At 38.4% G+C, this 17,492-nt stretch overlaps 2 protein-coding genes across 2 annotated transcripts; both read left to right on the forward strand.

The window, feature by feature from the left end:
* Positions 1-3,310: 3,310 nt before the first annotated feature.
* Positions 3,311-4,897, forward strand: LOC122061682 (aspartic proteinase NANA, chloroplast-like). The gene has a single exon (XM_042625096.1). The coding sequence runs from the start codon at positions 3,311-3,313 to the stop codon at positions 4,895-4,897; it is 1,587 nt and encodes a 528-aa protein (XP_042481030.1).
* A 2,022-nt stretch (positions 4,898-6,919) lies between these two features.
* Positions 6,920-14,944, forward strand: LOC122060515 (26S proteasome regulatory subunit S10B homolog B). Its single transcript, XM_042623620.1, has 11 exons — positions 6,920-7,076; positions 8,679-8,792; positions 9,747-9,866; positions 11,126-11,262; positions 11,425-11,586; positions 11,684-11,770; positions 11,881-11,967; positions 12,066-12,203; positions 12,861-13,052; positions 13,139-13,237; positions 14,663-14,944. The coding sequence occupies exons 2-11, from the start codon at positions 8,699-8,701 to the stop codon at positions 14,735-14,737; spliced, it is 1,191 nt and encodes a 396-aa protein (XP_042479554.1). The 5' UTR covers positions 6,920-7,076; positions 8,679-8,698; the 3' UTR covers positions 14,738-14,944.
* Positions 14,945-17,492: the final 2,548 nt, after the last annotated feature.

Below are 17,492 nucleotides of genomic sequence, written 5' to 3' on the forward strand. Positions count from 1 at the left end.
TCTTATTTGTAGCCATCTTGGCCAAATAGTTCCATACGTGTATATATATTACAACCTTGTTATGGCTGTAAGCAAGAGGATAATACATAATTAATCCAGTTCAAAAATTTCTTTCTCTTTGTTTTGTAATGAATGGACATGGTATTAGAGCACAATGCTATATTGAGTCAGTGACTCCATCATCAAACCGCACCATTAATCCTATAATTTTACTTTTTGCCCATTTTATTCTTAGTTGATCATTCATTATTAATCAACTTGAGTCCTACCACTATCCCACTCGCCATGGATGGTGTGAGATGGAGTGGAGTGGTTACATGCAGGAAAAGGAGCCTGATTCTTTTTTTTCTTTTTTTTTTTACCCTTTTTATTTTTGACTAGTCATTCATTATTAATCAACTTGAGTCTTGCCACTCATGCATACAGTTCTCCTATGTTACAACCATGGATTTAGGCTGGGGTGTCATAATGAAAACATAATCGATTAATCTGACGGTAGAGAAATGGCTTGATTTTAATTTCATAGGTCCTCTTTCTGGTTTGGTTTTAATTAGCTATAGAAAATAGACGGTTTTAAACTGAATAGGAACTGGTAAAACATTACCAAATAATTTGTCTCTATACTACCTTGTGTTCAACCAAAGGCTGATTCTATGTTTTTAACAGCGTAATTCTTTTAAGGTGGCTTTTAATAACGTTAGAATATACAGTAAGAAAATCCGTAATATATATTGAGATCGTAAGCTTTAGTTATTTTAAACTTACACATTCATGCTCCCAATGCAAATTAGACAAGAAAAGAATATAAATAAAGGGTACAAAATTGAAACTAAATGCGAACTAGCACTACAAACCGCCAGTAAATTAAATGTAAACCGAACAATGAAAAATAAATAGAAACCAATAAACTGAACTGAATGAAAAACAATTATGATCTTGGTTGATTCCTATTTCGTTCGTGATTGATTGGCACCTTCTCAAAATGTAAACCAAATCTAAATCAGACAGAATAACTGAATATTTGACACCCTTACGGAGTCACATAGATATGTGTATCAGTATCGATGGACACTGATTGATAAGCATAGTCCAGATATATTAACTAAAACTTTGACGCTACGACTTTCCATTCCCCACCTCCCTATACTTATTCTTATGATAAAAGAACACTACCTATTCGCCCCCTTACACCCTCTCACAGGGTGCCATGAAATGTTGCCCTTGTCTTCGTGGGTGGATAGCCATGCATCCTCCACCATTGTCCTAGATGTTGGTGTGGAGGCCACACAGTTAGGTAGCGGTCTTCATTCCTTCTTTTTATTTTTATTTTGTATGTGTATGTGTGTGTCTGCGATAACCCCAAGGTGGTACGTAGCTGACTTGGCAAGGGACCTTCATCTCAGAAAGGTGTGGTTTTGAGTTTGACTCATTTTATCTCCTTGGAGCCACTCACACGGGGTGTTTAGTGCTCTTCACTGCTTTTGGTGAAAATTGAAATGGTTTTCATTCAACCTCGGTATGACCCAATTCATACGGTTGTAGGATCTGTATGGGCCCGCAGGACAAATCAAGTTGAAGGCCTAGATGCCTGTCGTCAGCAAAAAAAAAAGTGTGGCTGGGATAAAGCCTTGTGGTGTCATATAGCTCAATTTGATCAAATCTTATTGGTTGCTAGTATAGAATAGGCTAGATTGAAACCAAATCGATAACTAATCAATTTATAAAATTCAACCGAACTAGATAGCTATCGATTTGATCATTTTCAGTTCCTTATTAGTTTTGCTCAAGGGTCTATTATCAGTTTTTCATATATATAGAAAAAGATGGGGAAAAAGATCCCCACCTTGTCGCACATGCTCCTATGCTTAGACACAGGGGATGGCGAAAAGAGCAACTCTACTCCCACGTTGCTGCAATGGCCACGTGACTAGGTAATGATCCCCAACCCAAAATAAATAAATATTAAAAATACTCGAATGTTATGCTTCAAAATTGTTTTTATTAGCAATTCAATATGGCATACTTAGGGTCTTAATTTTATTAGTTAATTTTTATGAAAGTCATTGAGATTGAATATGTTTCCTTTATTAGCACACAATACACTAGAAAAATATTGTGAGATTGTGATTAATAGCAGATTAAGATAAAAAGTTGCAGAGTATTGAAAAGCAAGTAGAACCTAATTCACCAGAAGCGACCAAGTGTGTCTTCTTGGCTCCTGCTACAACCTTAATTAATTCATCTTCTACTTTGAATTAGTAATCCAGCTTTATTTATAGGGATGATATCCCATTATAACTTATATATACCAAAACGGACACACCAATAGGAGCAGTAAAAATAGAACTCACATAAGGGTAAGAGCATGTTAACCATCAAGGTGGCTACTTGCTAGCTCGCAGGCCCATGGAAGGCCAGGCAAAAGTATCTTTAGCTCAAGCATTCGCGGTGGCAATTAGGTTTTTTCATGCCCATGAGCTGTGTCTGGGTATAGAAGATACAGACAAATAGCATCATTTTCCCTCTTAATAAATTTGAAAAGACTTTTCAATCTATAGTGCACTTGAAGGAGAAGGTCACAACAACTTACAAATCCCCACAAACTTTCGCAATTGGGTTAAGTTTCTTGCTATTTCCTAATATGTATCTCCGCTTTTATAGGGCAAAGAAAAATATTTATTAATTAGTTAATTTCCCTTGAGCCAGGTTGGTCGTTGAATTCTTTTTCAATTTTGACAGCTACATAATTTTAAAATTTATTATCAGTTTTGATAATTCAGGCGAAGAGGGAGAAAAAATGGGAAAAAAATAGAAAGGAAATAACAAATAGCAAGAATTCTCTTGACCAAGCATGACCAAGCAAGATACTTGTCAAGAGGGGATTGCATAGAAACCTTCCTGTGTTACCCGGGCTTGCAGCCAAAGATATAGAGGAAGTTTAGGAAATCAAAGGAAAAATGAATTATTTCATTTCTTTGGCTGCGAGCACATATAGCACTAAAGTTCTTAGCAACCAATGTAGCAGCAAAATTTTATTCCATAACAAACCTCTTGTTGGCTGTTGCTCTCCCATCCACCCGTTTTTCTGAAAACTCTCATAATCACTCTCTTTCCTCATTCTCAGCCATAAGGAAAGGCAGGGTATTCTGGACAACATTTTCATCCCCTTATATTTCTTTCCCCACCTTCTTTATCGAATAGGAAGGAGGTGGATGTTAGCCCAGGGGAGACATAGATCTTCCTAACTAGGAAATCTAAGGTCGGCCGGTGGGCTCCCTACTTTCCCTTCCCCATAGTTTGAACGACAACGATGTCGTGGTTGCAGTCCCTCTTCCAATTTTTATTCCTTCTCTACATTTTCATCAATGGGTTTTCTGCGAATCATCCCATATTCGTGGCCGCCAATAGATCATCTGCAGTTCACTTCGAGATGATCCACAGACATGATCCAACGGTTTTGGGTGAGAAAATCTTAAATCGCTCCGAAAGCATCAAGGAGCTCTTTCACGTCGATAAACGTCGCATGGAGATGATTGTCGCCCACTACAATACATTACCAATGGAGAGGAGGAGGACAACTCAAGTGAAAGGGGTGAAAAAAGGTGTTGGAAGAACATCTCATGGGAATGGGAAAGGTGTGAAAGGTGTGAAAAAAGTTGGTGTTCTTGGGAGGGACAACTCTTCTTTCTCCCTCCCAATTAGGTCTGGTTCCTATGCTCACTTGGGTTCCTACTTTGTGTCTCTCAAAGTAGGAACACCAGCTCAGATATTCCTATTGGTAGTAGATACAGGGAGCAGCCTCACCTGGATGGATTGCAAAGTCAAATGTCTTGATCCCAAACAAGGAACTTATTGCAATAGAAAAGTGAACCCAAAGAAGAGAATCTTCCATTCGGAACGTTCTAGAACATTCCGAACCGTACCATGTTCTAGTAATATGTGTCGTCAAAATTTTACCCAGCTCATGTCTGTGATGGAGTGTCCGACGGCGAAATCCCCATGCGCATATCAATACAATTACGTCGACGGGATGTCAAAGGGAATCTTCGCCTACGACTCAGTGACTGTCACCCTATCCAATGGTCAAAAGAAGAAGATCCATGATATGTTGATTGGATGCAATCAAGTGTGGAAAACAAGCAATCCGATTGGTTTAAGCAATGGTGATGGAATCATGGGTTTGGGTTTCAATACACATTCCTTTGGTCCTAGAGTATTTGATGACTTCCATGGAAAATTCTCCTATTGTTTGATGGACCGGTTTAGTGACAAACGTGTGACCAATTATCTCACCTTCGGCAATCGCCGCCGCGAAGAGATGCCATCGAACATGAAATTCACCGAACTTGGCCTCGTTGGAGACTTTTACGCCGTCCAAGTGACCGGAATCTATGTAGATGGAGTGAAGCTGAACATCCCGGCCGAAATTTGGAACTTTGACAAGGGAAGTGGTATGATAATAGACTCCGGTTTTACCTTAACCTCATGGGTTAGAGAAGCGTATGAACCCATTATGAACGCCCTTGAGAAACCATTGCTTAAGCACTTTCGTAAGGTAAATAATGAAAATTTTGACTCTTGCTTCAGTGTGATTAACACTGACAAGATGGGCAACGAGGTGGCAATCGATGAGTCGTTGATTCCTAAGTTTGAAATTGAGTTCAAGTTTGGGGTTCGATTTAAGGCACCGGTGAAGAGCTATTTTATTTACGTAGACGAAAATGTGAATTGTATTGGATTTGTTAAGTCACCAGACAGAGACGAGAGTGGGTCCCACGATTACTTTTCTATCCTTGGAAACGTAATGCAACAGAATCATATGTGGGAGTTTAATCCATTTACCAATCAACTCGGATTTGCACCTTCTACTTGTGAGCTTCGCCATCACCATGCGTAGACCTTAATTACTAGGTTCTTAATCTCATTCTCATTCTCATTCTCATTCTCAACAAAGTTGAATATTCTAAATAAATATACTTCTTCTTCTTCTACATACAGATTTATTATTATTATTATTATTTTTTAATTCTTAGTTAATATTCATTATTCATTGTTATCAACTAATGATTCAGGTTCCGATATCTGTATTTATAATGACGATGATTGATATTGATACGATATCAATATGTATCTATTATTATGGTTAAAACATCTGACTGACCTTGGTTGGTGACTTGCCGCTACATAGCAAAAATGTGAGGGTTGACTATTTGAGTGGTGTATATCGGTGATTAAAAAAAGAAGGAAAACAAAGAACGTGGGCTGAGTGAGTGGTGTATATATTTACAATTTATGGGGGAAATGAACACTATCGGGTTCACGTGGTCATTGCGCCAACACATGGGTCAATAAAAGAGTGCGTATATAAGCATCCAAGTAGAGGGACAAAGGCATAAGTTTGTGGTTGCCTTATGTCTGAGCATGGAGGGTGCAACCGGATAGCTAGTGTTAATTTCCCCATAATTTTATCATATACATACTACGTAGGGACAAGTTGGGCTGCCAGGTTCAACCCAAGACTTAACTCCAAGCCAGCATCAGGCCTCAAAATCTTAACCTAGGCTCATCCTATGGGTTGAAAAGCTCTTCCCAAGCCCTATTTGGGCTTAAGGCAAGCAAGTGTTGATTGGATCAATTTAACTACCTGACAGCGTGGCCACCAAAATAGCTCCTAGACTAATGGGGAGCATGCATAGATATCCACCAAAGGGGCATGTGCGTCATTTTCACGGCATCTTGTGAGAGGGGGTAGGGGAGCGTGATCTCCCTTAAAATAAAAACTGAAAAGTTGTTCCACCATTATTTATGACAAGTGTACCATACCAAGCAAAAGATGGGAAATCGATTTAATTAACCACGGCTAAATGTATGAAAATCAATTTAATTAACAAAAAAAGGAACTTTGCCCGCGGTGGGTGGGTGGGGAGGGGTTACCTAAAAGGCAAAATAGTGTGTACGGAAACATCAAAATAGTGAGATTTTTGAAATACGCATATAGCCTTAGAAAATTTTTCTAGAATCAACCCATGTTTACCCGATGGAATTTTTTTTCTTGGTAAAACATAAATGGAATTCAAGACATCATTTCCCCAACATTTATGTGGTTATAAATTTTAATTGTTGGTAATTTAGATATGCCTGCTTAAAAAAAAAAAAAAGATGATGACAATGTTAAAATTTTGTGGACAAGTAGATGAAAGGATTTTTTTTTTGGGTAGAAAACAATCTTATTGATCATAACATGAGGAAAGTGTCCAAAGTTACAAGCCCCTAACAATCATCTATGGAGTTGAATTTGATGAAACTATCATACACGGTCGCTCGTAGGGCTTTTCTAGCTAAGGAGTTAGCTATCATATTATTCTCCTTAGAAATTCTCTCAAACCTAAACTCACTAAAATAAGTGACCAAGTGTAGAATATCATCAACGATAGGTTGCACCAGAACTTGAAAGTTAGTAGATAGGGGTGTCAATGGCCAGGTTGGGTATAGGCTCAACTTTGTTTGGTTTACCCCAACCCAACCTTGATGGACCCAGAATCGAACCATTTACTAAACAATTTTGCAATTTCAATGTAAACGATTCGATTCAATTTCGATAAATGATTTTGATTTCAAATTCACATCATTAATCTCAACACATTCCCCAAACTACACAATCTTTCTAAGGAAACAAAGATAAAAGGAATTCTGAGAATTATACCACATTTAGCTAGCAAAATAAAAAAAGCATCGATGAGATGCGACGAAATGGTTTCGCACAGAAGATGGAGTGAGATCATTTCGTGTGAAGTGGAGAGAGCGAGACCTCTCTCTTGGGCTGTTAAGGGAACTTCACATGTACAAACGAAAAGACCACCCTGCCCTCTAGTTGGATTCCTATGCGCTTCTCTTGGTTGGTCCTTTTTAACTATGGGCTTAGGGTGGTTAAGGGAAAAAAAAATGGTTTCCGGAGGAGGAAAGAAAGAAAGAAAGAAAAGAAAAGAATAACTTTCAGGGCAAGGAAGTAGTAGAAGACCAACGAGCTGGAAAGGGTAGCCGCTGCCAATCCTGCAGAAGCTTCTCAATCGAACCAGGTAAGTTTTTTCTTAATTTTTCATAATCCTGTTTCATCGATTTCTCATGTTCTTCGCTCCCCGCTAGGAATCATATAGATTTAGGTTCGATACCCTAGTCCACCTTGTTCTTATTCCGGTTATTTTCTTGGAATGTTGGATTAATTGAGACTGTGGATTCGTTATTTGAACATTCTTTGAGGGTTCCCCGTTCACTATGAACTGAGCATGAATTAAACACCGTAATTCAATTTGGTTCTTCCGACTATTATGCGTCGACAAAAAAAATGGGTAGCTAGCTGATTTGCTAACTTTTTCAACTGGGTCAGAATTCGCCTCACACATTGCTTGACCAGAAATCTGTACTATTGGTGTCGGTTTCAATTTAGCATTCAGTTTAGGTTTTGAGACTTTGCTGTTCCAATATATGTTATATGGCTTCAAAATGATCCCGGGATTCTGGATTAAACACCTCCAAAATTGTTTCATATCAGCACTGAAAATATATTTTTTTTTTTGCCTCACCAGGACCACATAACATGTACAAATTTCTCAATTTACCTATAAAAAAAGAGATAATTTTTTCGGATATTATAGTGCTGAAGTCTATTCATAAAAAGAAACTAATACATAGAAGACTACTGAACAAAGACTATGTAGCAGACTCAACCGGTCTATTTTCTAACCCAAAAGGACAGACTCTCCCAAACCTCTAACCGATTACAATCTAAAGATCAACTAGCCAAAGAATGTGCTTCCCAAACAGCATCCTTTGGCACATGCATAATAGCCTACCCAACAAATGTGATAAAGTTGAACTTCCTCTTGTGAGGAGTAAATGTATTTAGTTGATACCGTTTGCCATTATCTGAATTGAGTGGCTTACCAAGCCATCGAAGATCTCAATTCATGCTAAAGATGAAAAGAAGTGCTGCTGACCCATTTCCCTAGCACATTCCTTTTGGATGAAAAAAGATGGTTTACTGACTTATTGCCATGTAATTCTTTTGGGTGAAACTTGATGTGTGAATGGGGGATGATGCGGATAACGTGTCCACAATGTTTCTGTTCTAACCAAGGGTTTATGGATTGTCAAGTGTTTGATGATCCGTACAAAGATTTGGCCAGTCCAATAGGAAAAGGCCTAATGATACTGCCGGGTAGGGTGATCTACTAGGTATGATAAGTTGGATGGGCCCATTCAATCTGATTGCTGATGAATATCTTGTGGGGTTGAATGTACTAGTTTGAATCTTGGCTTAAGTAAGCCAAGTAAGAAATGGTTTGCTAGTCTTTTCCGTCGCTTTGATAGTTGTAAATGTACAACCCAAAAATTTGAACTATTGGGTGGAGGGACTCATAGGTATATGAAGGGACAGAAGGTGTCAGAGGTGACTGATGTGGGACTATTCTCCCAACAATACTATACTTCAAACTCAGGGTATTGATTTAGTTTGTATTGTTTTTGGGAACTCACGATATCAACTGTATAGTTCATGATGTTGGTAACTAAGTTTCTATCTATGATTGAATTATTTAGCAAGTGGATGGTTGGGATCTTGATCTTCAATGGTTGTCATGCAAAATATCATGCATATAAGTTTTGGATGCAAATATGGCCAGAGTTGTCCTGATTGGAAAGGATGGAGGGAGAAGATGCTCGTCGCAAGGCTGCAGTCAATGACTACCGTAAGAAGCTCTTACAACACAAGGAACTCGAAACCAGAGTTAGAGAAGGTCTGTACTAGACTGAATAGGATTTTATTTTCTTTAATTTTCCCATTTCAAGTTCTATTAGTGTTTTTCGTTCCCCTTGTCATAGTTCTCTTTTCTGTCTGAGATTGGGGTTGTTGTCTGTATTCTCATTTCAGACTTCAGATCCTGTCATGATGTATGCCCATGCTGAAAATTAGGCATTGATGTTTGAATGAATTGTTTTGTTTTGTGTACTTAGTCTGTGGGTCAAAATCTCAGAAATTGGTGGATACTTTAACATTGTTGGGAATCAAAATAACTAATGATCACAATTGTGTTGGGTGGTTTGTATAATATTTTACTCTTATTTTTTTTTTTTTTTAATTATTCTTGGAGACTAAATGGAATGTGTGCATAAGTCAGGTTTGTTTTTGATATATTTAATTACCCTGAACTATGCTAAGTGTTATATGGTTGCTAGTTAGGCTTTCTAAAAGTATTAAATAATATGTGTTCTGAAGTAATTCTATTCTTTTTTAGAAAGAAGTAATGAGAATAAGAAGTCTACCAAAAGCAGGACAGTTATGGAGAAACCACCTTGTATCCAATCTTTGGGAAAATAAAATGAAATTGGTCCATCTTCCAGAAACTATGCTGTATTTACTTTTGATTTTCTGTGACTGGTGTGTGTTAACTGTAAGTGGCTGAAATTGATTGGATTTATGACAGTTTGACATTTTATGAGTTATGATTAGTGTCTCCTTATATTCTTATATTTCTAGGTATTTATGTGTGCGCATTAAGAACTCTTTTTAATCAACCTTCCTCTCACTGTTCTTATTGTCCCTTCTGCCACTCGTCTCTATAATTTTGCAAATTGTTTGATGATGTAATATCCAGTTCAATTATTGATATGTGCTTCCTTATTCACGACCTCTGCTTTTCTAAATATGGTCATGGCTGTAACTAAGATGTCCTGAAAATGGAGCTGTGCAGTGAGGGAGAATCTAAGAACTGGAAAGAAGGATTTTGCTAAAACCGAAGATGATCTCAAATCCCTTCAAAGTGTTGGACAGATAATAGGGGAAGTTCTAAGGCCTCTTGACAATGAGCGATGTAAGTTCTCGTTCTCTTCAGTATCCTCCCGAGTTAGTAACTTGGACAACTTTGCAGTTCTTTTAGCAACTTATGGAGTCTATGTCAATTTTATTACAAGACAGGTATTTTTTTCAGATTCAGATTTTGCAGGGGTCTAAACCTACTCTATATTCACTTACTTCTATTTTCTTCTATCCTTTTCCCCTTGGTGAACCTTTCAATTTAGTGTTCTAGGGAATACAATATATGAAATTATGTCCTCTGCAGATTTCAATCTTCGAGGTATTTGCCTCATTTCTGTTATTTGATATGCCACTGCTGATGTTGTTAAGATGCCTATGCAACTCTGAGGCATAAGCAGGCATAAAATGTCTTGGGTAGGAAAAACTACCTGCTTATTCATTACTGGTTTGATATGAAGAGAGAAAGATAAAAAGGAGAGCACATGACTTGGATACACAGAGATAGGTTTCTGGGCTTCAAGACTTGGGACTTGAAGATTGATCTCTGGGATTCCTGTAACCAAACTTGTCTTGATGACTTAATCTTAGATCTTGATGTTGGTGCATCAACGAAAACAAAATGGGGGAAGCTTTGGGGAAACCAAAGGAAAGAATGAGAAAAACCCTTTTGGACCTTTGTCTCCATCAATTACAAGAATATCTCTTTCTTTCGCTTATGATGGAAGACTAAAGAGGATAAGGAGCATAAATATTATAGTAGTAATATAGACTATTAAGATTAGATCCATTTTAGGTATTTTGGTAATCATACATGATAGGTCGTAAAGTACATGCACTGTAATCATATGTGTCCGCATCAAAGTATATTTTAGGCATTATAGTTTGTACAATGAGAGTGGGCGAGCCTGTGGCACAACGGTTAAGTTGTAGTATTGCAACATGTTGGTCACAGGTTCGAAACTTGGAAACCACCTCTCTTGCGAAGCAGGGGTTAAGGCTGTGTACATATTTGACCCTCCCAGACCTGCAGTAGCGGGAGCCTTGTGCATTGGTTATGCCCTTTCTTTTATAGTTTGTACAATGAATTTGAGTCCCTTGTACAAAATTATGCCTAGAAACATAGCTTGTACCTATGATGCTAGATGAAATCTTCAACCCCTATGCAATCACCTAATCTCGGCTGTTGTCACTCAGGCACCCTTAAATTGTGTGACCACCTTGGACCAAGCCTTGGCAATGTCGTAACGACATGTTGGGGTTAAAATTTGAATGAATTCATGTGGACTTGACCATATATGTATCTGTCTTTTGCAGTGATAGTTAAAGCAAGTAGTGGTCCAAGATATGTCGTTGGGTGCCGCAGTAAAGTTGATAAGGAAAAGCTGACAGCTGGAACCAGAGTGGTTCTTGATATGACAACTCTCACAATCATGCGGGCCCTTCCACGCGAAGTAAGTGGTTGTATTACTTGAATATCACTAAAACTTGGAAATAATGGTTGATGCCATAGATATCAACTTGTAACCCATAATTGTTATTTATTTATTTATGCTTCAAAGGGAGGTCTGAAAAGAAAGTTAATGGGGCTTTCTGACATTTTGTTATTGTCACAGGTTGATCCTGTTGTGTACAACATGCTTCATGAAGATCCTGGTAATATTAGCTACTCTGCAGTGGGTGGATTGTCTGATCAGATCCGGGAACTTAGGGAATCCATTGAGCTACCTCTTATGAATCCTGAACTCTTCCTCAGAGTGGGGATAAAGCCACCAAAGGTATTTTCATCTTGCATATATTCATTTTACATATACTTTTTATTTTGGATTACTAGAAATTTTTTTGATTGTTCATTTTCATAAAATCAATGGTCAGGGTGTTCTTCTGTATGGACCTCCTGGAACAGGCAAGACACTGTTAGCCAGAGCAATTGCCAGTAACATAGATGCTAATTTCTTGAAGGTAGGAATTTTAAATTCTTCAAGAGTTATGTGTAACTGAAGAAAGAAGTCACTTATCTTTCTGGATGGGTTTAGATATTGAATCTCTCAAACCATTTAACCTGTTATTAGGTTGTGTCGAGTGCTATAATTGATAAATACATAGGTGAAAGTGCAAGGTTGATACGGGAGATGTTTGGCTATGCACGTGATCACCAAGTAAGAACCCAAGCTTTGTTGATTACTTTACATTGTACTGTTTCTGTGGCATTATTCTTTTTTTTTTTTCAAATAATAATTTTTATCTGTTTGTCTAGCCTTGCATCATTTTCATGGATGAAATTGATGCCATTGGTGGCCGTAGATTTAGTGAGGGAACAAGTGCTGACCGTGAGATACAGAGAACCTTGATGGAGTTGCTCAATCAGCTTGATGGATTTGATCAACTTGGAAAGGTATTGCTCTTGGAGGACATATTAGAATATATAAATCTTTCTATATACACTTACCTGCTATTTAAGTTGGATATATTTCTGTTGAGGGAGGGAGGGAGGGAGGAGGGAGAGGGGGAGAAATAAGAGAGAAATATAACCAAAAGTTATATAGATATGCCCGCCCTCTGATACCTGACACTGTACCAAATATCTTTATAGATAAACTAAGAACTGAAAACTGCAGTTACTGACTGTTGGAGCTAAACTGTATTCCTGCATCAACCCCTCCTCACCTCTGATCCAACAAGACCACCTGGCATTTTAGTCACCCGTCTGTGCACTGACTTTAATAAGGCATGGTGTATATAGATTTCTCAAGATTTTAGGACTCCGAATATGAGTTACAGTCTCCAAAATCGTTGTTTATCAGACATTAAGTCTAGGATGTGGCATTGTTTGAGTTTCCTTTTGCAGCAACTAAAACTACCTGGCAGGAAAAGTACTTGAATTCCTTTCCCCTGAGTGGAACAGTATGAATGGATAGATGAATATGTCGACATTTTGCTGAATTTTTTTTTTTGCATATTTTCTTGTTTCAACTTGTTATTTCTTTATTTACTGGTAACTTTACAAGAATATCCAGGCAATTGAAAGGCTCATTTCTGCAAATGGTGACAGGTTAAAATGATTATGGCCACTAACAGACCTGATGTCCTGGATCCTGCTCTTCTCCGCCCTGGTCGACTAGATAGAAAAATTGAGATACCATTGCCCAATGAGCAATCGAGAATGGAAATCCTAAAAATACATGCTGCTGGAATTGCCAAACATGGTGAGATAGACTACGAGGCAGTAGTAAAACTTGCAGAGGTAGGTTATGCTTCTTTAGTGAAACTCAGACATGAAGCGTTGTATGTTCTGTTATTTCTAAGCATTATGTGCTCCATCTGTTCCAGGGGTTCAATGGGGCTGATCTTCGTAATGTCTGCACTGAAGCTGGAATGTCCGCAATCCGTGCTGAACGTGATTATGTTATCCATGAAGATTTCATGAAGGTACATCCTTTTGAAAGGGAATGGGTAGTACATATATGGATAGGATTCATCTTTCTGGTTGCTATTTCCTTATTCATCTATACTATTCTTGCTGATTTACTATTATCTTTGACGGCCAGATTTGACTGTCCAATTGGTCTAGTATTTCAGAGTTTCTGTGCTTGGTATTCTTCATCAAGAAGGAATCAGTTAGATTATAAGATTGTCTGGTATTGTTGGGCTTGTGCTGTGGCCATCAAAGAGATTCTTTTTTGTTTTCCTATCAAAGTTGATAGTTTGACCCAAGGCTCTGAGCAAGGATGCAGCCATGCAGGTGTCATGCTCTTTTCTTTTTCTTTGGGGGTGGGGGTAGGGGAGGGGAGGGGAGGGGAAGGGAGGGGAGGGGGTGGGATAGTTTTAAGAATGGCCATAATCTCTACAATTGGGAAATGGTAGAAAGTAGATAAATACTTGCATTCAGTTGGACATATTGGATGCATTTCTTGTGCGATCATACCAGTGGCAATGCACTGGATCCCATCAGAGCTCCAAGCGTGTTTGAATCCCATTTTTTCCATTTGACCTCCCTTCGCCTCTTGCCCAAAATAAATGACTTATTTTTACCAAGCTAAATCCTTTGAAGATTATGTGAAAAATAGGAAGCCAATTAAATCCATTCATTTTTGTCCCCCTGGAAAACAAATCGACTAATATTGAAAGGCTTTAGGCATTCAACCAGTACAAAAGTTCAGATGGACTTTGGGAATGTTATTGGGTAGAAAGTGGTTTCCTTCTGGGTTATGCATGACCTGTAAGTGTTTCACATAAACCATCTGAATTATAATTGGTAAGGCGACTAGGTGACCCAAGACATTGAAGGGGCGTCTAAGCATTGCCTATGTGTGCAGTATATGATATAGACGTAATATAATAATGATAACTTTATATAACTATGCTTGTATGCAAAATAAAAGCCATCGATACAATATCATATAATTATGTTAGTAATGACCTAATATGAGAAAATCAACATTTAATAATAGGATATAATATAAGCATATTCATCAAAAAACAAAGTAATAAACATAAATCAACGTAAACTTGTGAAGTGTCAACAGAGCGTGTTGTTGTCTTGGACCCAAGAAAAAGCTTGGACGCCTAGGCAACGGCTCGGCAACTATGATCTGAATGGCATCTCAGTTTTGTGGGATTCCATGAAACTTTTGTATTGGAGGACATGTTATTTTTGTATTCCAGATTGTATTATCTCTTACTGCATATCTGATAGAGATGTTTATTATTTGGTAACTGCTGTATGATCTCTTCCATTAATCAGCTTTCGCCTGATTTTTCTTTTTTTTCTTTTTTTCGTTTTGTTTTGTTTTGGTTGTCAGCCTGCTCCTGAATACTTGCTAATTAATTTATATGCCCATTGTTTGTTGCCAGGCTGTCCGGAAACTGAATGAAGCCAAGAAGCTCGAGTCAAGTGCTCACTACAATGCAGACTTTGGAAAGGATTAAGTAGGGTATGCCCTTAAAATGCCATGGATGCTGGGGCAGTGCAATCTTTTCCTTTCCTGCATATTTAACAAGGAAAGGCCCTCTTTCTGAATTTGATGTTTTGTATTTGGTATTAGTTACCTGAGAGCATTTTATTATTTCTTTTGCACCCAGTAAAAAATGAGTTCAGCTTGTATTTTTTAACAAGGATTTTACTTTTTCCTGCAATTTTTCTTATTTGTCCTGGGGAGGACCTGTGTGTGTGTTTTCGGGGTGGTGTTTTTTTTTTTTTTTTTTTTTGGGTGGAGTTGGGGGGTGGTGTTTGAACTTGCTTATTGTTATGAACACTATCAGCTCTGACAGAAAATGACCTCTATGCCCCCCCAATCCCAAATTGGGAAATGTTCTCTGTGTCGACCGCAACTTACAAGGGAACAATAGCACCCTTTCGATGTTTCTCTGCTCACATGAAATGACCTTTTTGCTCCCTTTGTATGAAACTGTTTTGTCGCTTGTTGGTAGGCTACCTTACACCATTCTCTTAGAGAATTCTCTCCCTAAAGCTGGGAGGTGGATGGTTCCTCTGCTCTAGGGGTTAAAATCACTATGCAGGCCTTAAAAACAAAGAATCTGCAGGGAAGAAACCAATTTTTTCTTTCAAAACAGAAGGTGTCAATCTTATGAAGGTAGTGAGTTCTCTGACTAACTGGCATAAGTGAGCACACCAATGAGGTCATGGCTGTGTATTGGTCGGATTTCAGATCAAATGGTCATTTTCTGATTTAAAAAAGAAAAAACACTCAAGGTACCTCTCATTTTCTCAAGCCAGCAAAGGAAAATCCTACTATACTATAGAATTTGTGATGGGCAATTAAGGACTTAGAAATTGGAACATATGCTGTAGAAATTTGAAACTTGGGAACAGTGTCTCTTGCGAAGCAGGTGGTAAGGTAGCGTACATTTGCTCCTCTCCGACCCTACGGTAGTGGAAGCCTTATCCATGAGATTTCTCTTTTTTCCTCTTTTGCAGTTGGAATTACTGGAATGAAAAATATCCTGCGGGAGGGAGTTGAATATGCCTTTAACCCAATTAACTTGGTCTCAAGACAATATCAGGCAGTTGTTTGCTTAATTAGCCTTGAATTGCCTATTCTGCCTATCTCTTACAATAAGCATCTCTGGCCAAATTTTATCCAATCAGAGGATTGAAATAGATGCCCATGCCAGCATTCCCATTAGTCCACATGCTGGTGCAGGGCTAAACATCCAGGCAACTGACCCTTCTTCTCTTTCACCAAACACCACCTTAAGGAAGAAAAAAGATTTCCTCCTGACCGGTTCATAATTTCAAACAATTCCTTTTCTGGGTTTTAATGCATGTATTTGACACTTCATACCTCTGTTTTTAGCTGCGAATTGATCTGGCTACTATTGGACCATCCATAGGCCATCACTCAACCCTAGCTAACATAATGTATCTAACACACATTGGCATTTCGTTATGAAAAAGGAATATGAGAACATGTTTGTGAGTTGTAAGGATGTTGATCGTTTGGCACTGTTCGATTTGATTCCTAACCTTACACACCCCACTCCAAGTAAGCATTAATTTCATTGATTTTTTATTCTACCCAAAAATAAATAAATAAAATCATTGATTTTGAAGGGCCCCACCCCTCCACCACCATATATTTTTATGAGAAAAAAAACACTGTCGCTTGTGTGTCCCTATGCCTAGACATAGGCGGGTGTAAAAAGATCACTCTGCCCCTGTTCAGATTGTCTATGTGCAACCTCCCATTGGCTTGTGCAATGGCTGGTTGTGCAAGCGGACAAAGTTCTCTTGCCTATATATATATATATATATATTTTTATTATAATACGGAATTGGATTTCCTACCTAGCTGGTAGTAGGGGTGTCAAAACCTAAACCAAAGCGGTAAAGCCGGCCGAACCAAACTAATACTAACCTAGACCAAACCAAAATATTGCAACCCCAAAACCGAACCAAACCACACTGGGAACCAAATGAACCCGTTCAAAAACCGAACCGAAACCAAATCAAACCGATAAGAAACCGAAAATAGTCCAAAATCCATTAAAAAAATCAATTTTTGCATAGTTTTGTATACGTTTGTATGGAAAGTCGAATCCAAACTGGACCAAAAACCAAAATCAACTCAATTACAAACCGATATAAAAAACTGAAGACAAACTGAAACCAAATCACACCAAAACCGAAATTTTCTTATTGGTTTGCTTTCGGTTTCACCATTTCCACATCGAAACCGAGCCAAACCAGCCCGTTGACACCCTCAGCTGGTAGCATATGCTAGCGTCCTTTTTATGTTTATTCTCCTGCCGCTCTCATAATAAGGGCAGATATGTCATTTCATAGAAATGAATAGAGATAAACACACGGAAGTGCTAGCATATGCTAAACAACTTGACAGATTTGAGGAATGTGAAAAGTCCATGAGTTATAAGGGTGGGACCATGCTGGCCCTGATGCCCCATCGTTTGATCCCAAAAGCCCATGGATGTTAGTCTCCAAGGCAATTACGATTGTGCATGCCAAGAAGGCCTAAGACAAAGCGATTCAGTAGGGGAGTGGGAACCAGAGAGGGAGAGCCGGAGGAAAGGGGACAATGCAGAGAGAAGACGGGGAGGGATGGTGGCGGGCATGGGGGAGAGGAAGGGGAGGGATTTGGTACTACATAATATTTTAAAGGTGATTTTACAAGAAATATCTATCCAATCTAACTTACCAAAAGTA

The sequence above is a fragment of the Macadamia integrifolia genome, chromosome 14, assembly GCF_013358625.1.
Source record: "Macadamia integrifolia cultivar HAES 741 chromosome 14, SCU_Mint_v3, whole genome shotgun sequence".
Classification (NCBI taxonomy): Eukaryota; Viridiplantae; Streptophyta; class Magnoliopsida; order Proteales; family Proteaceae; genus Macadamia; species Macadamia integrifolia.

Excerpts from the sequence above, each read along its gene's own strand:
- LOC122061682 (XM_042625096.1), top strand. The coding sequence starts at position 3,311 with ATGTCGTGGTTGCAGTCCCTCTTCCAATTTTTATTCCTTCTCTACATT.
- LOC122060515 (XM_042623620.1), top strand. The coding sequence starts at position 8,699 with ATGGAGGGAGAAGATGCTCGTCGCAAGGCTGCAGTCAATGACTACCGT. Across the intron at positions 11,263-11,424 it reads TGCGGGCCCTTCCACGCGAA|GTTGATCCTGTTGTGTACAA; the intron begins GTAAGTGGTTGT and ends TTATTGTCACAG. Across the intron at positions 11,587-11,683 it reads TGGGGATAAAGCCACCAAAG|GGTGTTCTTCTGTATGGACC; the intron begins GTATTTTCATCT and ends ATCAATGGTCAG.